The 23,295-nt window shown below is 41.9% G+C and overlaps 4 protein-coding genes across 5 annotated transcripts in view; 2 read left to right on the top strand and 2 right to left on the bottom strand.

Annotated features, from left to right (window-relative positions):
* Positions 1–3,138, bottom strand: part of LOC147999039 (disks large homolog 5-like) — a 144,176-nt gene extending 141,038 nt beyond the window's left edge. The window contains exon 1 of the mRNA XM_087595733.1: positions 3,018–3,138. The gene's annotated coding sequence lies outside the window, so the exon portion shown is untranslated. The remainder of the gene's footprint in view (positions 1–3,017) is intronic.
* Positions 1–23,295, top strand: part of LOC147999038 (uncharacterized) — a 65,540-nt gene that overhangs the window by 27,545 nt on the left and 14,700 nt on the right. The gene's annotated exons all lie outside the window — the stretch shown is intronic.
* LOC134483243 (uncharacterized) lies at positions 6,861–11,563 on the bottom strand. 2 transcript variants are annotated; one of them, XM_087596041.1, is made up of 6 exons: positions 11,403–11,563; positions 10,209–10,367; positions 8,882–9,025; positions 8,082–8,248; positions 7,260–7,365; positions 6,861–7,133 (listed from the first exon to the last, which is right to left on the bottom strand). In XM_087596041.1, exons 2-5 carry the CDS (start codon positions 10,217–10,219, stop codon positions 7,301–7,303), a joined length of 387 nt encoding a protein of 128 aa, XP_087452167.1. In that variant the 5' UTR covers positions 10,220–10,367; positions 11,403–11,563; the 3' UTR covers positions 6,861–7,133; positions 7,260–7,300. The 2 variants fall into 2 exon arrangements, with proteins under 2 accessions (XP_087452167.1, XP_087452168.1); XM_087596042.1 differs by lacking the exons at positions 10,209–10,367; positions 11,403–11,563 and adding an exon at positions 9,119–9,226.
* Positions 18,227–23,295, top strand: part of LOC147999037 (disks large homolog 5-like) — a 51,374-nt gene continuing 46,305 nt past the window's right edge. Inside the window, exon 1 of the mRNA XM_087595923.1 lies at positions 18,227–18,335. The gene's annotated coding sequence lies outside the window, so the exon portion shown is untranslated. The remainder of the gene's footprint in view (positions 18,336–23,295) is intronic.

The following is a 23,295-nucleotide window of genomic DNA, read 5'->3' as shown; positions in this document are numbered from 1 at the left end:
ATGAGCCCATGTGGATCTTGCAATGAGCTGGGCCATAGCAATGTCCAGTACACAGTTGTGAGCTGTTGCTCTGGTTGAACTGTATTGGTGTGTGCATTCAATGAACTACACCTATTTAAATGAATTCAGTGTTGGTGTGGTTTGAATCCAGACCCCTTGACACCAAATCTTCCCTTCAGCAGCATTTAGGAGAAGAAGCTAAGGTCAGGAGAGGTGACATTGTGCCATAAGTTATGTAACAAGAGGGATGGTGAAATGATCCCTTGTGATAAGAATCAAGGTTTCTTCTGTGGTACTTAGGTCTATACTGGCCCTGTGCAACAGCTTCAAGAACCCATTTCTGATTTCCCTTGGGATTCCCTTGATGATCCACTCAGAGAAGATTGGAAACAACCAAAATGGTAGTCAGACTTGATTTAAAAAGTGTAGGGAACACTGCAAACTCATGTTTCAGGATATTTGATTACATTGTAAGCCCCATGATTTTGTTATTTACCTAAAAGAAAATATATGTCTGGTGGTGTAGGTCAGCACTAACACAGACATTTAACTCTAGAGCTTGTTGGTTTTTATTGATAGAGAAATTGCACTGAATCGCCATAGGAACCTGTGTCTTAGGTCTGTTTCCCTAGTATATCCTCTACAACTCTCATGATGGTGATCCTGTTTCTGGCTAAATGTATGTCTGTTTACTGGGGAATTGAGTTTAGTGACGTGCAAATATTATTTAAACCTATGTATTAAATTTTGTCATTTTGTTAATTTTTGTGGTTTTTATTGGCTTCTTTTGATTGACTGTCATAGTTTTATTAAATTATTTCTTGTTTCCTCTGGCATTTTATCCTTCCCTTCAAACTAAAGTAATCCTTTTAGGATCCTCTACAGCGCTGTCTTACTGGTTATACATATTGTGTTAAATTTATGTATACTATGCCTTAATCAGCACAGTAGCTGGGCAGCTGCCTGCCCTCCATGGCATCAGATCTACTTTACAAACAATAACACTCAACTCTTACTCACTGTGTAGCATCTTGGCTGCTCTTAGTTCCCCTTGGACAGCCCTCAGGACCAGGCTCTCCTCTCCCTTAACCATGGCTGCTGTCCTCTTCCTCTCTCCTCTCCATCACACATGTTCTTCCTTTATTCTCTGGCAGCTTCTTCTTCCTTCTTCCCTCCTCATGATCCTGTCTAGCAAAGCCCTCAAAGCACCCCTCCCCCATCTCTCTGCTGTGCAGCTGTTGGCTGTTGGCTTCTTCATAATCACAGTTAACTGGGAGCAGGGTCAGATTTTTGGGGATTAGCCAGTCTTGAGTTCCACAAATTAGCATTAAATACAAGCAGAATTAGACCAATATACTACAGGGATTTCTTTAGTTTTGTTTTGCTGTAAGTTTTCTTTTACCTTTTCACTTTTTATTTTATTCTTGGCTATTTTTTATTAATTGGTAATTTTATTTATTTATATTTCAAATGTGGCCCCCTTTCCAGTATCCCCTCATCATCCTCACTTCCCATTTCTGCTCAGCTTTGCCTATGACAGTGCTCCCCTCCCATACACATCCATTCCCCCCTCACACCTCTAGGATTCCTATTTGGTGGGCAACATGTTTCACAAGAGCCAAGGGCCTACCAGCGCATTAATGCCAGGTAAGTCAATCAATCCTCTTCTACACAGTGACCTAGAACCATAGACCCATCCTTGTATACACTTTGGCTGGCAAAAGGGGTCCATAGGAGCTGGGGAATGGGTGACAGAGGGTCTGGTTAGATATTAAAGACCAATGATTGCTGCTTTCTCTTTTTTTTCTGGTTGTAGGTGAAATTATGTTTGTGTGCTTGTCTTTCTTTTTTTTTTTTGAAATTATTGCAAGGTGACTAATTTCTTGCTTTTTGTTGGTTATAGTTTAGCTCAGTGTCTTGGAGTTTTCCTCCTATTATCTTCTGTTATGCTGTCTTAGAGAAAAATATTGTTTAAATTTGGATTTGTCATGAAATATCTTGGTTTCTCCATTCATGATGACTGAGAATTATGCTGGGTATAGGAGCCTGGGTCTACCTTTCATCTGCCCACGATGTTCTGGCTTTTGGAGTCTCTATTGAGAAGTCTGGTGCAATTCAGATAGGTCTGAAATCATTTGTTACTGGATATTCATACCTTACCCCTTTTAATGTTATTTCTTTGATCCGTGCATTTAGTGTTTTAATTGTTATGTGAATGGAGGAATATTCTCTGGTCTGCTCCCATGTGTCAGCTTCTATGGCCGTGGTTCTCAACACTCCTAGTGCTGCAAACCTGTAATACAGCGCTTCATGCTGTGATGACTCCCACCGTGAAATTATTTCATTACTACTTCATAACTAATATTGCTACTCTTATAAGTCATAATATGCAAGGTATCTGATATACAATGTTTGTGAGTGGTCGTGGCCCAGAGGTTGAGAAACATTGCTTTATATACATTTTTATTTTTTTTTAAGAGAGGCCTTCATCTGAGGAGGACCTGATGCAGGTGTGAGAGCAGAGACACCCTGAAGTAGTGACAAGTTAGCAGGCCCAAGGCTGCTTGCCTTAATGGCAAAAGAGATTCCTGGCTAAAGGCACAAACAATCTGAAATCACTGTCCCCAGGATATTTCTTACCTCAGTTTCCCCCCATTACACGGTGTGTCTGCTTGGCCATGTCTGTCCAGGAATCCAGTCCCTGTAGTCTCTGATACAGACAGAATGCTATAGGTGAGAATGCTTTCCCTCTGTTCGCCCCAGTCACTTCTATAGAAGTGAGTTCAAATCCCCCGTGGGTAAATGTGTGTCTCACATAATGTGTGAGACTTGAAATCTCATCCTTTTTGTTGACAAAAACCAACTCTCACTTCAGATTTACAGCTGACCAACACTTAGTTTCAGGAGAATGAAGAAGCTGGTCAGGCCTGCAGAGTCAGATCCCCTCCCTGCCTGGGACAATCCCACCCACAGTAGACTTCACCTTCACTTAGCAGGTGTTTTCAGAAAAATCTGACCTCAAGATTCTGAAGTCCACATCTGCACAAACCCTAACGTTGTTAGATGGTGGACATGCGGGTTTTCTCCACTTTAAATCATCCTGGCCTCTTCTCTCCTGGGATGCACTCTGTTCTCTCTGGTCTGTTCATCTCGGAAGTCACTTCTCAGAAGGGGCACTTTGCTCTAACTCCTCCTTGGGACCCACCCAGCACTTGTGCTGGGGGATCTTATCAACTCTGAGCTGGGAGGGGTAGCATTCAACCTGACTTGAAGAAGCCTGTTTTCGCAGCTGATCTAGATCTGAGGAACAGGTGCTTTTAAAGAAGCATGTGACAGTATCTCCAGCAGAAGAGCTCACATTCAGGCAAAGTCACACAGGACAGGGAAAAGTGGCTTCCCAACTTCCCCAGGGCGCTCAAATCAGGGAGGGTATCTGATGGTCAGAGAGTTTGAGAGAGGCCTCCAACTCCCTGAAAGACTTCCCTCAATCATAAGTCCCACCACTATCCCAGGCTCAGCAAAGCCCTCCACCTGCCAGTTCCCTACAAACAAAACCCAGTGTGGAGAATTGAGGATAACACTTCTAGGAAATGGGCGACACAAGTCTCTGGGGGTCCTGGCCTGGGGTCTGTCCTTCAGGCTCTCCTCACTTCCCCTAGGTGCCTAGGGCAGAGGCAGGGTCAGGAGTAGGGGGAGGGGCAAGTTCATGGTCAGGGGCAAGGTCAGGGGCAAGCAGTGACCTCCAGACAAAAGTTAGGCTTTGGGTGCATGGAAGAGCAGCAGCAGAGCTCGCCCTGCCCTCCTCCTCTCTGGAGTGGGAAGGCATGGAGACCTGAGGGGTTGGGAAGAGTTGGGGAACTCACAGCTGCTTTTCCTCTGACTGCAACTGCAGCGCAGGGCCAAAGAAGCCAGAGAGGCTCAGGGGATCCCCCCATTTCCTGATTTCATTGTCCTTGTGGATGTCCAGGATGAAGGCTGTGCTTGGCTGGGCCAGAAGCCCTGCAGACAGGTAGAAGATGCACAACTGGCCTGTGACCTCCCTGGGCGCCCACTGGGACCCAGGTCAAGTGGCCACAGACACTCACCACGCACCCTGCCCCAGCCCTAAGCCTGTGCACACCAAGGCCAGAGCACCTCTGCTAGTCCCTCCCACCATGAGCACTCACCCTGGCCCCCTGGCTGGCTTACACTCTCTGTAGGGAGCTCCTTGTGTGGTTTAGACACCAGGTTGATTATGGCCTCAGAGAAGGAGTCTAACAATGTTCCATCTAGTTCAATATAGTGGAATAATTGAAGCACTATTGTTATTAGGTCTTCATTAAAAGTCTGATAGCATTCTGCGTTAAAGCCATATGGCCCAGAAATTTTGCTTTTTAATTTTGGGAGGGGCAAACTATACTGACAGTACCTATTTTCTTCTGAGAATTATCCATGTACCTTCCCAGATCTGTGTTTATGTTGGTAATTGTTATCTGTCTAGAAAATACCAATATCAAATAGATTTTCAGTTTTCTGGAGTAAAGGCCTCTGAGGTAAGACCTAATGGTTGTTGAATTTGTTCATTGCCTCATGTTAGATTCCCCCTTTCATTTCTAATTGTGTCAATTTAGGTATTGTCTCCGGTGTGCAGTTTGTTTGAAGAAGGGGTTGCCTCTCTGGTGGATCTTCTCAACAAAAATACAAAAAAAGAAACAAAAAATAAATAAAACAAACAAAAAACCCAACGCACAGGACTTGGTTCTCTTGACACTTTGTATTTTTCACTTTATTTGTAATTGACTGATTTGATTTGAACCCTGAATTAATTTCCTGCCATCAAATCCTACCTGACATTCTATGGGATGAGGTTTGGCCTCATCTTGTTAACAGCAACATGTAACTACTGAAGCTGTTTCTGCTCTCTGTAGTGGTGATGACCTCAAAATCTTACTGAAAACCATGCACACCCGGGTTAGGTTGAATTAAAGTAGCCACCATTTCAGTGTTCCCTGCAAGGTGCCATGGGACAGTAGTAACATGAGACTGCATGCACCTCGACAGTTTTCACTAGGGACTACACACACACACACACACACACACACACACACACACACACACTTTACTGACATGGTGCACATTCTTTGCACACAAAAAAGAAAGTGAACAGTAATGAAAACACACCAATAATGGAATTGATGGAGGGAGTTGTGGGGAAGCTGGGGCTTAGAGTTACTTAAAGGCCCTATGCAGGCTCTCCTTTTGTTGGAGGAGAAATTTCAAGTGCAATGTGGTTCTTTATTTACTTTCTCTAAAGCACAGAGGGCTAGGGGTGATAACAGGGCTTTGAGCATGTTCGGCAAGTACAGTCACACTGAATTAAATACTAGGGTTGGAACCTATTAATCTTCTACAAAATTACAGAGCAGCCTCGATGAAAACTCTCAGCTTCTAAGGTGGACATTTCAAGACAGGCACTGGACAATGCCTGACAGACTTGACTGGAGACTGGAAATGTTTTGCTATCTCAGAGGAAAAGAAGGCCCCTCCTACCACACTGTACTCTAAGGACATTTTATTCAGGTTAGGATGACATGAACTATTGTCTCATGTCACAGATGTCAGCACAAAGTATCCAAGGTGTTGTATGCCAATGGTAGCATCAACAGAACAAAGCACACAGTGTCATGAAGACATAAATTATGAGTTTGTGTAGCAAGACCCAGGCCTCTTCCAGGTTCTTAGATAGTAACTGAGAACCTCAAATACGGTAGTGATGTGATAGTGTGGTGTAAATCTAGTTACAACTAGCTTCTATTGTGACACAGATGACTCTTTTTGTGTCATGTTCAGCTTATAATGAATGACTAACCAAAGCATGAGAATAACCAAATACTACATTGCTTCTCTATACCTGATGAGCTTTTAAAAGCCCTGGGGTGACAGCAAGCTTTTGTGGACATTCTGGATTGGTCCTTCTGTACTTTAACTCTCTGAGTCACCTCCACTCTCAGTAAGTTAGTTCAATTCCATAAATTGGAAATGAGTCACCTGGAAAAAATACATTCTCAATACGATCCCAGATTGGCCATGGAAAAAGGGCAGCTTGAACTGTCCCACCTCAGTTCTGGGCCTGCACAGGCCTGCTCTCCAAAAGAAACGTGTGTTCACAGCTGCAGGCTGCATTCACTATGGATGCTCTTGAGGTTCCTCCCTAAACTGCTTAGATTAAGATAATGTTCTTGCTAACAATCAAAAAACTGATTAAGCCAATCTGGCCTACAGGAAGCTAGTTTCTATTCAGTATTTTATCAGATGTGCATAAAACATATGGCCATCATTGATAACAGGTGAATGATCTGCTCTAATATGAAAACTAAGTGATGCCGGAGGATGATCCCCAATGTTCAATGAGCAGTGGGGACACCAGAGCCCTGTAGGGATGCCTGGCAACCTAACACGTTGAGCACGCACAGCTCAGTAAGTTCCCTGTGAACATACATCTCCTGAGATCTCTCTATTTAATTGGAGTTGATCCTGTCCACCTAATACAGCACCTCAAGTGGAATAACAAAAGCCACCTGCAGGAGATGTGGTGATGACTCACAGGGTAGAGCACCTGCTGCTCTCTCAGAAGAACCACATGGACCCTAACAATTGGGTAAAGCATGTCAGTGATTACATTACAAAGTGTGTATCGGAGAAACAGCCACATTATCCACACAAAAGACACTGTCACACTGGGTACCCCTTGGTGACTTTGAATTCACTTATTAGCCCAGGCTCCATGGAACATGCAGAGATACATCTCTATCTGTAAGTTCTAAGTCCACAGGAGGGGACAGAACCCTTGAATAAGAATGATGGTCTTAAGAGTCAAGAGATAGAATTCAATTTTTATTCATAACGAATACATTTTTACAACAGAACAGGATTAAAATGAATAAAAATATTTAAAAATATTTGAAAGTGAAAAATAGTAACAAGAACATATAAATATGAAACAACAAAATGAAAACTTCAATTAAAATCATAACAAAAATATTTCTAAACAGCATATTCTTAACGAACATGTAGAAGCACAGATGTATTGCTGTTTCTCCTCTAGCACACATAATGAAAGGCGGTCCCCCAAGCTGTCTCTCAAGTGGTGTTTTCTGAAGAAGAAAGTGAGTAAGACCTCAATCAGTCAGGCTGGCTTAGTGTTATATAAATTTAGGGTCTCTAAGAAATGACAAATTAACTCTGAGGAAGAATACTCTCCCAAAAAAAAATGTTGTTACCATTCAGGATGTTTGTCATCAGGGACTCCTGAGAAAGCAACTTATTCTTCAGGAAGCTCTCTTACTGGGGTGTGTCCAATTCCAGCTCTCTTGTACTTTCTGAGACCTGGGAGAGGAAGGCAGTTTTTCAGACACTGATTTGGTGGTGAAACGCAAGCCAGCTGTCAGAATGCTGCCCTCTACTACCTCAGTTCTCTTGGACAGTCGACATGGACCTTTTAACTGATATCATTGTTGCTAACTCTGTGGGCAGGGAAAATCTCCAGCAAGCATCACAGTAATGTGGGCTGCCAATATGGGACCCAGACTTATACCAGTGCAAACCAAGAACAGGGCAATGGAAGGGACCTCATTGGGTTGCAGGAAGAAAGGAGATGTCCATATGTCACCAAGGTTAAAGCCAATGACAAGTACTAATTTGACATTTGCACTTGGCTCTTATCCCGGAAAGGTGCTTCCTACACAAGAAGTCATATGACCACTTGTCATTTGTCAAGAACCAAGAACTTGTTCAAAACTCTACATAGCATCCAATCTATCACGTGCATGCGCAATAATGTGATATGTTATTGATCTGTCATCATTTCTATAATGCAGCTTCAAAAAGAGCAGCAAAATATACTTGCAAAATAATTCAGTTTCTGAAAAGTGGTTAACTTCCCAGAATACTTGTGCATAGGCAGAGCAATGAACAATGCCATTACATGAGGTGGTTGGCTGGTTATGAGTGTAAATTAGAAAGGAGGTAGGAGAGAGCAAAGATGTATCAAACTGGCAAACTTTATCAGATATTGTTAAGCTAACACAGCTGCTCGTCCCTACCTGATGATGCTGGGTCTGGACGTTGCTGGTCTTTATCTTTCTTGTTGAAGTCAACCAAATATTTCTGGTTCAGTGCACACTCAAGATGTCCCTCCTTGCTCCCCTGCTTCCGTGGGACCAACTTCTTCCTGCATGTGTTCTCCATCAGGAGCTGGCTGAGCAGGTTTCTGGAAATACAGTCTGCATAATAAGATCATGCTGCCCCTTTCTCCCATTCCTACTCCCAAGTCCCACTAACTCTACCAGGTCCCAGATACCCATGAAGACTTAGTAAAATACATCTCGATACATATAATGCTCCTGCACAAACCACAAAGAGTTAATTCAGGGAAGAATAAATTGTTTGCTTGGCCCCAGCACCAATTAGTGTCCACATCTCTCAAAAAGAACATGGATCTTCAACTATCCATGAAAGCCCAATGCATGGGGGCAACATCAAATAGTAGTTGGCAAACACCCACAAAAGAGGTCAGTAGAACCAAGGGAAGGTCATGCTAACCATGTGGTGCACGCACTGAGTTTGGTAAAACCTGGTTGACACCATAGGCCCAGGTCAGCCTAATAACCTTCTGCTGACTTCAATCAGTGCTGTTCTCTCTAGAGCCTTTTGCAGATGCCTAGACAATCCTGGGATGAGTAACAGTCTTTTATGGAACTGAAAACTGAGTCCTAATGACCCTGGAACACTGATGTGTAAAGAGCACAAGAGATAGAATCATAGCTGAAGACTGTCCAATCCAGAACAAAGAAAGTCAGAAATGGCCATTTCACAGGTGATAGCCTTTCTGACCAGGACTTACCTAGAGAAGGTCATCTCCTTCTTCAGCTTATTGCTGTTCTCATGGATCTCAGTGTTCTCCATCTCTAAGTTGTGCAGACTTGACATGACCTCCTCCTCCATTCTCTCCAGGTCTTCATAATATGGATTTGGCCTGAAGTGTGGCCTGGCCCCAAATGATAGAATACAATGAACATCAGCATTTAGGAATATATGAACTCAGGGTGGGTCCTGTACTACCCCAGCCCTGGAAGGACACCTTCTGAATTCTACATATTGGGATCTTCTTCAGCTTCAGAAACGTGTTTTTCTGCGTCCAGGACACCAGAATCTCAGCATCCAGATGGAGGCTTCCCTGGCTCCCTTTATTCAATCAAGAGGAAATCTGCAGTCAAGCCAGTTGAGCTATCAAGAGCCTAGGCCACACCTCTCCATGCTCCCCCACCCAACACAGCCAGAAACCTGTGATTTCTTTTCTCCTGTCCCGATAACAGACCATATATCAACACAAAATTATAATCTGCACAAGGAATACAAATAAACCGACAAACGTGTCCACATAGGCAAAGAACTGTGCTGTTGACAGTGGGGCTCCCAGAACAAAGCATTCACATCACCATGAAAGTGTTACAGGTAAATACTCAGGCCAAGACATAGACCCCTAGATTCCAAGTGTGGAGGGAAATATAAACATATAACAGTTGTGCATATGCATTTGGATGTATGCACACACAGACTCACAGACTGAGAGACACCCACAAAAAAAAAGAGAAATGTAAACAGAGTCAGAGAAAGAGAAAAGCAAATATGGAAACAGAGAGCACTGTGAGAACCAGGAGAAATGCATGCACCACTGCTGTGTCCGAGGGGCTCCCACAGACACACAGACAATAACAAACAGGGCTGAGCCTGACAACTTCTAGTCAAGCATTGAGATGAACAGTTTGGGACCAGGCCCCTCAGGCTGCTGCCTGGATCTTCCAGCACTCAGTCCCCTGCCTAGCAAGTACAGAGACTCACCATAAACTCACTGCAATTACAATCTTGCAAAGCCACCAGCAATCAAGGTCTTTGCAAATGCACACTGGGAACTCACTCTCCCTGACTTTATCCCTGAATTCTTCATTCAGACCACAAATCCTGCTTTTCAATAAATGGAAGCAGATGAGTCTATTGTCCATCTCTCTCCTCAGGAAGGGTCAGGTTCTGAATCTCCTCTATATGGGAGGTGAGGTTTGGCACCGGGTGTGGGAGGCACAGCTTTCTAGAACCCAAAACCTTAATAGGATGAGATGAAGGTGACCTTGCAGACCCAGGAATGAAACAAGAACGTTTGGAGCAATTCATACCTGTTTTTCATAGATCTCTCTGTCAAAACCTCAGGCGATCTCTCAGGTCATTTCTCTCCTCGGTAATGAGCTGCAGCTCTTTAATCAGCTTCTCCTTTTACTTCTTGGCCTGCTTCTCGCTTAGGGCAGTTTCAGGGGAAGATGTTTCTCTCCCAGCGTCTGTAGGTAGAAGAACAAAAGTGAACCTGCATGGGGAGAATGCATAGAGTGTACATAGACCACAGTGAGGCCTAAACAGGAGAACAAGCCTGGAACCCAGTGTCACTGCAAGGCGATTGGTCTATGCTTAAGAGGCCTCCTCAGTGGATCTCAGTTCTCCCACTACTCTATAGACACCAAGAGATGTAAGCAGCCAGGTGTTCCCTATGCTGGACATCACGTGCTTACATGTACCATGGAGATGGCTTCTCCAGGATTATCATCAACTGAACAGGGTACAACTTGGTTTAAGGACCCTCACCCCTGTGGTTTCAGAACTCAGATGATAAATTCACCATCCACAAAACTTGAGTGATTGGAGACACTCAGATGTCCTACTCTGATACTCTAGGCCAACAACTTTGGATTGAAAACACATTTCCAGGGAGGACATGTTCAACAGACTTATCAATTCCCCTATATGAAATAACAAATGCCCCAGAAGTTCCAATAGGTTACAGGCTGAATCTTGGTCCACATGTTCCAAACAGTTTTGGTATTTTAGAAAAATGTGTGTAACACACAACCTCTAATATATAAAGCTAATGATGACCCTGCCAGTTAGAAAAAATCAGAGAAGGTCTAAGAAAATAAGGTTATTGCCTGGAGCACAATTCTCCCCCTGTTCCTACTGTCAGATACCCACTGTATTTAAAGAAGCAATGAGAGTGAAATACAGTGCTGCCCTGTCTAAACTCAGAAAAGGTGGACCCTCCATGACTCCTGATCATGTTATTATATCAATGTAACCTAACAAATGCACTGTAAAAGTAAAGGCCAGAAATTCACAGTATAATAGCTTTGGCCTTACCATATCCTCCCTGTGGGTTTGGGGAAACTAAAGTTCTGAAATCCTTGACTTTAAGGAATTGTGATATTCATGGAAATTCAATTACTTTTCAGATGCTCCAGTTGCTGTGGCCCATTGCTAGAAAGGTCAGCTTAAGCCTGCAGCCCCCCTGACAGGGAGCTCAAAATGTACTGCCCAGAACTTACTAAACATTCCCCAGAATTGCTGTCTCTGTCAATCATTACTTTGAGAACAAAGGCAAGATTCCTTCATGCTAGTCTGTCCACAATCGACGTTCCCCCTCCCAAAACGCTTGCGAAGAAGGGAAAACATGTCTTAGCTTGTAACTGCCAGACTCAGACTGAGAGAAACTAGGGCACTGGTTGTCACTACAACACTGGTGACATCACAGAGGATGCCAGAACTCTCTAGGAGACAATAGAATGTCCAAGAAGGGACAGCAGATGTCATGGGGAGCAGACTTTGCCTCCTGCTAATGTTCTCCCTGTACTGAGCATAAGCAGAGGTGCCCTTTCCAGGAGACTTTCCTGGGGCAGAGTCACTGAGCATCTCCTGCTTCCAAAGCCAAACTTTCCTCAAGGCTTGATTATAAAGAAACCTTAGTAATTCCTATGCATCTAAATGAATGTTTCCTTCCATATCTTGCCCCAAAATGTCTCATCGTAACTCAAATTGTCCTCATTCACCAATGTTAGCCATTAAAACTTCCTGAGATTTCATACCAGCTTGAATATGCAGTCAAAAGTTCTCCTGTCTCATTATGTACAGGTGCTTTATATCACATCAAGAAATAGTCTGCATGGTAGGTTACAACATGGGTGTGTGTTAGGGGAACACTCATGAAGTCATGTGCTTAGCAATCGACAATTGCCAGAATATTCCTTAGGAGAAAGAGTTGAAGTCTTTATGGTGCTAGGCAAAGTGTGGAGACCAGTTGGCAGAGGAAAGTGCAATATTGGAGCCACCAGTGAACGGAACCTCATGCTGGTGGTGGGGTTCTCCTCTCTGCACCAATGTCGCCAAAGGAGCACTGCTCACAGGCCTGAGTAAGATATACCATGAGCTTCTGTCAGAAAAATAAAATAGTCAAGAGATATAGCGGGTGCACAGAAATGTCTAAAATGAGGCTATAAACATCATTAGGTGGATAGAGCAAGGTCCCAGCACCTGTACACTGGGAAATGGCCACCACACCAAACACAAAAGCATCTATTATAGTGAAAAATGAATACTTTACAGAATGCACACACTAACATTGATTGATCACATCCATAGTTCAAATTTTGGGGGTAAATTCATGGCCCTAACTATCTTTCTCTCAACTTATATAGCAAAAAATAAGAGAGACAGAGAAAAGAAAAAGTCAAAACAAAATCCCAAGCTTCTCATATGAGGACTGCAGGAAGTGTTATATGGTAGTCAGTTCTGATTAGACATTTTAGATAGAACAGTTCACAGTGACCCTTGATGTGATGGGCCCTATATAAAGATTTTTGCAATATTGGAATTTTAACAAACCTCATCCAGAACGTACAGAAGAGGTAAGGATGTGATCACCATGTCCTTGCTCTCTATCAGGTTATTTTTCTGTGTCTCTGATTGTCAGGCATAGAACAGCAACACTCTGAAATAGCTGGTAGACATGGGAAAACGTGGCTAAAACTATATTTGTGGGTTACACACCTCAACTGTCAAAGGCTAATGCTGTCCTCACAGTCCTTGGAAGCCACTCTTGTAAGCCTATCTATTGGAAAGTGGAAGGAGGTTTATCTGAGCTCAAAGTGAACCTGGCCAGCCAGGGAGAGGGCAACATGGGATACTTGAGACCCTGTCTAAAACCAGCACAGAAACCCACCCTGCATTCAAAGCATCATCCACTAATTCTCGATATCTACCATTCTCTCCCTACCAGTCGTTCAGTTTGGAACGGTAGAAAAAAAAACTGGGACTGATATTTCTATTCTAAGGACCTTGATCTCTCTTTCCTTAGGTTCACCTTAAGAGTGCATACAAATGGATATCATCATCTGAACATCGTAGTATTATCTACTTTGTATATGTAGCATAATACTGTGCCTATGACAATCTCAAGCTTCCTTGAGTGTTGTTGCCCCATCAAGAAGTGTGATGTACTGAGGCCAATCCCCAGAGATCCTTTCAAGGGATTAGAAGGAAGCCATCAGAGATACTCCACTTCTTTGTCATTAGATTAATTCAAGTTGACACAATGTGAACCTGGTGGGCTATTTGACCATGCATCTTTCTCACAACCCCACCTTTCTGAGTTCAGTCCATGGCAGAATTCATTGCCCACCATCGTAGATATTTCTTTGTATATTTCCACAAGAGCCAGGATTCTTTTCTTTTTTTAAAATAGAATTAGTTTTAGTCAATCAACTGTTGTCCTATGTAAGAAATGATTAGTATATATTGTAACTTACCACACTGTATTTGTGTATACAAGTACATTATTGGAAATCCAGCATTACTGAGGAATTGGAAACCAGTGCTGTGGCCTTGCCTTTCTGTGCCTAGTCCTGGCTCACAGGCAGCAGGGGGCAGACCTTGAGGTCCTCTTCAGGGACAGAGTGATGGTGAATGGGCACTGAGCAGGCAGAGAAACACAGCTGAGGCAGCTCCTTTCAGGTATCAAACACATCATCTCCTTTCCATCTTAAGGGCTGTTGCTGAGGTCTTGCCCCCGTACCTACCTTAATAGCAGCAAATTTGTTACACAGCAGCCAGCTCTTTCCTATTGTTCTGTAATACGCCTCCACATCATGGATGCCAACAAACAAACTAATAAAAAACAAAAAAACCTATTGAACTGTGTGGTGCTGGTCACATACCCTGTTATATTCTGTATGTTACGAGGTTTGTTAATCTTAACAAGTTCCCCAACTATGAGCTTCACATAGGACCCATTAGATTCAAGGAAAATAGGAACAATTATGTGTAAAATGACTCGAGTCAGGGCCCATAGACAGCAGCATTTCCAGCACTTGTGCTTTAGCCCATGTGGATTTTGCAATGAGCTGGGCCTAGCAATGTCCAGTACACAGTTGTGAGCTGTTGCTCTGGTTGAAATGTATTGGTGTGTGCATTCAATAAACTACACCTATTTAAATGAATTCAGTGTTCCTGTGGTCTGAGTCCAGACCTCTTGACACCAAATCTTCCCTTCAGCAGCACTTAGGAAAAGAAGCTAAGGTTAGGAAAGGTGACATCTTGTCATAAATTATGTGACAAGAGGGATGGAGAAATGATCCCTTGTGTTAAGAATCAAGGTGTCCTCTGTAATATTCAGGTCTATACTGGCCCTGTGCATCAGCTTCAAGGACCCGTTTCTGATTTTCTTTGGGGTTCCCATGATGATGCACTCAGACATGATTGGAAAGAACCAAAACGGTGGTCAGACTTGATTTATAAAATGCAGGCAACATTGCAAACTTATGTTGCAGGATATTTGATTCATATTATCAGCCCCAAGATAGTGTTATTTACTTTAAAAAATTACCTCTGACAGTTCAGTTCAGCACTAGCACCGATATTTTACCCTAGAGCTTTTTTTGGTTGTTTGTTTGTTTTTTGTTTTTGTTTCTGGATGAACAAGTACATTCTTATTTTGTGGCCCAGCCCTAGCTCTTACTCCTTTGCACAGTCACAGAGAGACCTCAAACATATACTCAGCCAAAGGCAGGGGAATGTAGAAAAGAGCCTAAGGCAATACCACATAATGACATTGAAAGTGGGTGGCCAAAAGGTGTTATAAAATTCACCTCACTTCAGTGAGTGATGACATACCAACCTGGTGGCCTACGATTCTGGAATATTAATCAGAATCCTTTCGTCATATTAGATCTTAATAGAAACAAGGAAGCAGTCCTTTCCTGAAGTATACTTTCATCATACGTAAAGAAGATATTACATCCATATACAACTCAGAATAGAATTATCCCCCAAGACCGGAAAGATCTGGCAACATTAATATTAGAAGCTTCTCCTGTGTTACAGTGGTAAGCACAGATAAAGAGGAAGATAGGGCTGAACACAGAAGCATCAGGCCAGAGCACTGTTTCTCAGGATGAGTTGCTAGGTAAAGGTAAATAAACCTTACTAAGTTTAATACAGTATTACATACACTGTTGTAAGTAACTGGAGCCGAGGCTATCCCCAAAGGTTTGCCTGTCTGTGAAATCTGATACCCTAACTCAGGTGTCTTCCCTGGCCTCAGTGGGAGAAGGTGCACCAGCCCTACAAAAACTTGATGTGTCTTGGTGGAGGCACACTCTGAGGGATATTCCTCTACTCTCTCAGAGGAGATGGTGTGAGGACATTGGGGAGGAACTGTGGGAGAGAAGTAACAAGAGAAAGGACAGCAATTGGATGCAAAGTGAATTTAAGCCTGAATTAAGGTGAAGAGACACCTTAACTAAGGTAACTAATAAAAGAATCAGGGTGTGCCCATGGCTCCAGGTAGATATGTAGCAGAGGACTAGCTTATCTGGGATCACTGGGATGGGAGAACCTTGTTTCTGAGGAAGCTTCATGAACCATGATATTGGAACTTAGGCCTCTGAGGCGGGAGTGAATTGGCGGGTGGAGGAGCAATCTCTTAGGGAGAGGGCGTGGGAGACAGAAGAGGGGGTCATGTAGAGGAACATGGAGTGGGAGATAAATTGGAAATGTAGATAAAATAATGAAAGAAAACTAAAAAACATCAAACTATGAGTATCATTCTAATTCAAGCCTCAAATAATAAAAGCATAAATGCGAGAGTCGCCTGGTCCTGTTCATGTCATCCTGTATCTTAAAATCTTTTTTCCTCCAAATTCCGTGCCACATGAGGTGCACTGACCTGTCAGCTGCCTGCTTGGATGACAACTGCAGCAGCTTCCCTATGCACTTGCTTTGTAGGAGCACGAAATCTATTGAGCTCCCTTTTCCAAGTTGGAACTTTAATTGGTAAGAGTCTTGCCTTGAGGACACCTTCCACATCTCTACAGTACAGAGGCAGGAGGCTTATCGTTAATAACTCCTTATCGTTAGTTATCTCCTTAACTATGTCACCCTCCTCTTCAGCACATGACTTTGCTGTGACATTAAACTTCTTAGTGATCTTTTCCACTCTAAGCTGCACATGGTTTTCATGTGTTTGCCCTGTGTGTTGTTCCTTGTCCTGCAGTCTTGAGGAACAGTGACCAAAAGTAACCAAACCACAGGCTCAAACCCATGTTAATACTGTATTGTGTACTTACTATTTTCACAGAGTTGCCTGAGGTGTAAATGGGACATGGAGAATTCGAACATAGTTTGAATCTTAGGCCTTTCACTGGGCAGTCCCTCATCTTCTCTAAAAATTAAACCCATTCTTCTACCATTGAGACCCACCTGCTGCTTAGCTCTTTACCCCTCTGCTGTAGTCTGTTCCATATCTCTTCCTGCCCATGTCTATTCTGAATCTCCTGCTTCAGCTTGCCTCTGCCTATGTCCCTCTCTATGCCCGGAAGTTCTGCCCACATACTTCCTGACGCAGCTCTTGGCCATCAGATCTTTATTACATCCAATCGGCAGTGAGACAACACCTGATACATCTCTTAGCTTGTGTTGAGCTGGTGAGAAGGACAAACATCCACAAAATAGCAAAGCTGATGATGGGACATAGAAATGACAAGAGAAATCCTGCCAGCACTTAGCTCACTGCCAGTACAGAACTAACAATTGAAAGTTGACACACCTTAGTACAAAGGGAGGTCACCTCAGCATTTCCCCTTTTACTCCAAGAAATACCTTTAATTTAACATTAATAAGCTAGATAAAATAAGAAAACTTATGAGATGCATCAGGTAAGAATTACTGTCACAATATTCTGTCCATTCGTATTTTGCAAAATTGGAGAAGGTACTTCATTATCTAAATTATATTAGTCTGAAATTTTGTACCTAAATCATTTTCTATCACTTTTTAAGCTTTGTATCCCTTATCTATCATAACTTGCATTTATTAACCATAATAAGTCTTCTGAGACCAAATGTACTTTCATTAATTCCAAACAATTTAAGCGTTTATGTCTTTCATCCTTAAAATTTGACACATTTTTTTGCGTACAAATTTTCTTTTTCTTTTTCTTTATTCAGCTTCCACACGAAGATTATTTTTACTCTGATTTAGAGCAGGATGCAAGGGTGGAGTGCAGACCTGAGGGGAGGGCAGATGAATGGAGTTGAGCTGCAGGATGTGAGGTTCACAGAGAATAAATAAGAAGTAAAAAAAAATAAGAAATGAGCACAGTGGGGATGAAGCTGTGAATGCTTGGCATGGGGAGGTTTGGCAGTGGACTGGGCATTTTAGGGGTGGGGTGGGATTGGCCTGGGTTCTGGAGTAGTAAGGATGGTGTCTGTTCTTGTCTTTTGGGGAAACTCCTCGGTCTTCTCCCATCCCTCCTCCACCTCTACCCCCACCTCCAACCGCCATAACTGCCTCCTACCACAGCAGCGGCTTCTGGGCATCGGCCTCTTTCTGCTCAAGCTCTTCTATGTGCTCGGGGGTGGTACAAGCTTTTAAAAGTCCCAGGCAGTGGGCAGACCACGCACACTCTCCTGGCATCCCCATCCTCTCTCAGGACTTATGGTGCCAGAGCGGTTATCGCAGGAGTTTTGATACTGCTGTGGACTGTCCATAGAGCCCTGCTTTCTGAGCCTCCCATGTCCACCCTGTTCCTGTCTAGGTTCCTGGCTGTCACATTTCTGCACGATGGTGAACAAGTTTGCTTTTCTGATTCTCATAACAAGAAAAGGTTAAGACTAAACTATCTAATCTTCAACCCCATCCAAGATCTGAGGAGGAGAAATGTTGCCTGAATAAAAGGAAATTCAGAGCAAACAGCTTCCAAACCTAAGAAATGACAGAAATTGTTGGCTACCCTGGGAGTCAGTCAGCAAATATTCCTGTGTCACTGTGGCATCCACCTTCAACTCACTGGGCCAGGAGCTCTGACAACAATCCTTTGAAGCAGGTCACTTGAAGGACTATCCTATTTTTTTTTCCAAAAACTGGGACACAGACTTCCCCATGATCAACTTCTGCACAGTCTGGACAGCTTTCTGGCAGCAGTAGAGGTAAGTAGGTAGTATTTCACCCAATGGTTCTTTAGAGCCCATCATCTTTTTCAGAATAGATTGGGGACACTACCAGGAGTTGAGGTCTCTCCCACTGTGAAAAGCCTTTAACTATTAGGACATCTGAAATGGCAGATTCTTCAGATCTCTAAAGGATTTGAGAACCACCTTTGTATGTAATGTCTATCTCAGTGGACAAATGTGGCTTTTTTTCCCAAGTGATTTACTTCCTACTTAACTTTAAAAACAAACACAGGAAGTTAAATAAAGCTTATTTCTGTACCTAACTAAAGCAGTACCTAACATGACTGGAAGACTGATTATTTATAGTTGGAAAGTACTAGCTTGAACTCCTTAATTATCCACGGCAGTGTGCAGTAGTAATTTTATAAAATTAGAATTTTACACCACATTGTGAATAAGTTGCATATACTTATATCTTAAAAATGAATTGAATCATTTATGCAAGTACAATTTTAAATTCTATCATCATTCAAAAATCCATGCCATCCTAAAATATTTGAGATTTGGTATTGCTTTCTAGTATACATAGAGATACAGTGATCTATGATTTTGTCATTTTAGTCCCTTCTCCTGATTTCCCACAACATTAGACAGAGAATTGAGGAGACAAAGAGAAAGGAAGAAAGACATTCCTGATTCTAATCTGCTTTACTGTTTCCTCCCTGACCATGGCCAGTAAGAACTTGCAACCAACCCCCTAACTGACAATAATCATCCATAACCCATGGCAGTCAAATAACCACCCACCCACCCTTCCTCTTGAGAATGAGGGGGTCATGTTCCTTTAAATTGCTTCCCAATGTGTGTGGGGTGACAACATGTTTTGGGGACCTTACAACAATTGGGACATTTTCCAAATCCTGGGAGATCTTGCAGTTTCCTATGCGTCCAGACCCTGAATGTGGCAGGATTAACTGAAGTCCTGGCTACATTAACAATGAAAAATACAAACACACATTCCTACCATATGAGGAAGGTCACCGGATATCTACCCCTTGAAGTTTGCTCAAACAATTAATCAATTAGCTTTTTATTTATCTTCAGGTCACTTCTTAGTAAACAGGCAGAAATAGACAGATTGTTTGCCAAAATTATATCAATTGCTTCTAAGCCAGTCACCAATAGAGTTCCTGCAGTCCTTTGAAGTTTCATCAGAGAGGCTCTATTTTGCACAGACTCACAATACTTATGTCTCCCATGTGGCAAACTAAAAGAACTGTTAAGATCTCCTTAAATAATTCAACAGTTTTCCCAATCCAAAGTCTCCCACCCTCCTCCAAAAAATCAAGAGATTCCTCACAAACATCTCCACTCACTTCGGTACCAGTTTATATATCAGTCACATTTCTGTTACTGCAGAAAAATACTATGACCAAGAACAACTCAAGGAATACAGTTCTTCACATTGTGGTAACCAACCCCAACTACCAAATTATTTCATTGCTAAGTCATAAATGTAAGGTGGCTAAATAGCATGTATAAAGTATGTCTCATATGTGGTTGTTCCCTGAAGGGCTTGCAACCCACAGGTTGAAAACTGCACTTGTGTGTGGTGGTGGGAGGGGTGGTTGTGAGTTTTTTGTTTTGTTTGTTTGTTTTCCTTTTTCTCAAAACCCAAATGCTGATAAGAACATAGGCCAATATCAGGCTCTTCAATTTTATTCCATTAGGCACTGTGTCTGCTCTCATGATATTAACATGCTGGTTTTTCTTTTTTACTATTCCCCAAAATGAAGGTGAAATCATTAAAGGTGATGCCTCCCGCAGTGCTTTACTGTCTTATTAGTTAGCAGTGTCTGACTGCCCTGCTCAGTTGTGCTTTCATGTGACTTCTGAGATTTTTTTTTTTCATTCCCATGAAGCTCTGTATTGGGATTATAATGGGATGGATTTAAACCTGTAGATGACTCTGGTAGGATTCGATATAATAATATAAATCATACTGACACATGAAAATGAGAGGCCTCTTCATTTTCTGGTTTCTTCAGTTTTTTTTATTTTTCCTAATGATTTCATTTTAACAAGTCTTTACTTCCTTAGATATTACAAGATTTTTATTCTGAATGGGTTTGTTTTCTTGGCTTCTTTCGTCTTATTTATTGTTGGTATAGAGGAGTTCTATTGATTTTACTGTGATTTTAGTGAATGTGTCCATGAGCCATAGGAGTTTGCTAGTGGTTTCGTGGTCTTTATATATGGATCATATCGCCTGCTAATGAGAATGCTCTGACTGCTTTCTTTCATATTAACATGCCTTTCCATCTCTCTATTGTCATATTGTTTGGATAAGACTTCACATACTAGTTGAATTAGATGAAAAGAATGAACATCTGTGACTTATTCCTGATTTTAGTGGAAATCCATTATGATTTCCTCCAGTTAGGATGCTGTTGGCCTTGCATATCGCCTTTATAATGTTAAGGTATGTCTTCTCCATATCCCAGATTCTCCAGGATTTTGCATTAATCACTGTGGGATTTTGCCAAAGAGATTGTCTGCCTCTACTGCAGTGATCATGTGTTTCCTGTTCTTGGTTTTCTGTGGTGAATTGTTTATTCATTTGTATTTGTTGAAACATTCTTGCACCTCTGCAGTCAAGCCAGCTTGATCATGGTACCTGACATTTTTGGTAAATGTCTGAATTTTATTTTCCAGGATATTATTGAGAAATTTTTCACTTAACTGTTCCTTCCAATCTTAGTTTCTTTTCTATGCTGTGAAGAGACACCATGAGCAAGGGAACTTGTAGAAGAAAGAGTTTATTTCAGCTTACAGTTTCAAGGATCATGAGTCTATGAATATTATGCTGGGGTACACGGCAGCAGGTAGGACACCATGTTTTTAGAGAACTGGCTGAGAGCTTACATCTTATGTGCAAGTCGGAGACAGAGAAAGTGTTAACTATAGATGGTGTTGAATTTGGAAACCTCAAAACCCAATCCCATACATTCCTCCAACAAATCCGTATCTTATAATTCTTCCCGAATATTTCCACTAACCAGCAACAAACATTCATATATGTGAGTTTATGGGGGCCATTATCATTCAAATCACCACATTCCACTCCCAATTCCCCATAGATTCTTAAACATATCATAATAAAAATACATTAGCTCAGCTTCCAAAACCCCTGTAGTCTTTTGGTCTCTACACAGTTTATCCACAGTGCTTTTCGACACTCCAGGAAGTCCCTTAATTATTCCCCTATGAAATCAAAAGGCAAATTGCATACATCCAATGTGTAATGCCAAAAATATGTTATCATTGCAAAGGGAAATTGGGAATGTGGTGAGCCAGTTCAAGACATTAACCCAACAGGGCACAGTCCACATTCTCTACTTCTGATGCATGACAAAGGGATTAGATGGGTCCACTGCTCTGGCTTTGCTGACTGCAACATAATTCCTAAAACTATGCTGTATCGCATAGATCTGTGGTGGTTGTGTTTTCATTGTCACTCATTTCTAGGAATTTTAATTTTCCTTATGTTTTTCTCCCTTGGCCCTTTCAGTAGTGTGTTGTTTGTGTTGCTGACTTTCCACAAGAGTGTGTACTGACTGCACTTTCTATTTTGTGATACCAGTTTGATTCCTTTGTGCTTAGATAGAATCCATGACACTACTTCAGCTTTCTTATCTTTCCTGAGGGCTGTTCTGTGTCCTAATCCGTGGTCAATTTTGGAGACAGATCCACAGGCTGATAGAAAATATATGTATAGTTCAGTGTAGTTTGTTAGGTCCATTTGACTGATGATGTCACTGAATTCTGCTCATTCTCTTTTGTTTATTTGCATGTGATCTGCCAAGTGGTCAGAATAGACTATTAAAAACAATCACAACCACTATTATAGCTAATGGTTAATTTCAGATCTATCTGATAATTATATATTTAAATTTGTGACTGCTGTGTTTAATATGTATATATTTAGAATTGTAGTATCTTTTGGTAATTGCAAAGTATGAAATGAATGTCCTTACATCTTCTGGACAGGATTGGTTTGAAATCTATTCTGTCAGCTGGATAGAGAAACTGCATAGAATTGCTATAGGGACCTGTGTCTTAGGTCTGTTTCCCTAGTATATCCTCTACATGTCTCATGATGGTGATCCTGTTTCTGGCTAAATAATGTCTGTTCACTAGGGAATTGAGTTTAGTGACATGCAAATATTATTTAAACCTATGTATTTAATTTTGTTAATTTTTGTGGGTTTTATTGGCTTCTTTTGATTGACTGTTCTAGTTTTGTTAAATTATTTCCTGTTTCCTCTGGTATTTTATCCTTCTCTTCAAACTAAAATATTCCTTTTACGATCCTCTATAGAGCTCCTTACTGGTTATACATATTTTGTAAATTTATTCATCATATGCCTTAATCAGCACAGTAGCTGGGCAGCTACCTGCCCTCCATGGTATCAGATCTACTTTCCAAACAATAACGCTCAACTCTTACTGACTGTGTACCATCTTGGCTGCTCTTTGCTGCACTTGGACAGCCCTCAGGACCAGGCTCTCCTCTCCCTTAACCATGGCTGCTGTCCTCTTCCTGTCTCCTCTCCATCACACATGCTCTTCCTTTATTCTCTGGCAGCTTCTTCCTCCTTCTTCCCTCCTCATGATCCTCTCTAGCAAAGCCCTCAGAAACTCACCTCCCCCATCTCTCTGCTGTGCAGCTGTTGGCTGTTGGCTTCTTTATAAACACAGTTAACTGGGAGCAGGGTCAGTTTTTGGAGGTTAACCAGTCTTGAGTTCTACATATTAGCATTAAAATACAAGCAGAATTAAGCCAATCCACTACAAGGATTTCTTTAGTTTTGTTTTTGTGTCAGTTTTCTTTTACTTTTTCACTTTTTATTTTATTTTTGGCTATTTTTTTATTAATTGGTTATTTTATTTATTTACATTTCAACTGTTGTCCTGCTTTCCACACTCCCCTCAT

The sequence above is a fragment of the Rattus norvegicus genome, chromosome 19, assembly GCF_021556685.1.
Source record: "Rattus norvegicus strain SHRSP/BbbUtx chromosome 19, alternate assembly SHRSP_T2T, whole genome shotgun sequence".
Classification (NCBI taxonomy): domain Eukaryota; kingdom Metazoa; phylum Chordata; class Mammalia; order Rodentia; family Muridae; genus Rattus; species Rattus norvegicus.
The sequence above is the reverse complement of the archived record's forward strand: the minus strand, read 5'-3'. Positions and strand labels throughout refer to the sequence as shown.

Coding starts and splice junctions, on each gene's coding strand:
- LOC134483243 (XM_087596041.1), bottom strand. Junction 8,249..8,881: donor AAGGAGATGACCTTCTCTAG/GTAAGTCCTGGT, acceptor CTGTATTTCCAG/AAACCTGCTCAGCCAGCTCC. Junction 7,366..8,081: donor TCCAGACCCAGCATCATCAG/GTAGGGACGAGC, acceptor TTCCTCTCCCAG/GTCTCAGAAAGTACAAGAGA.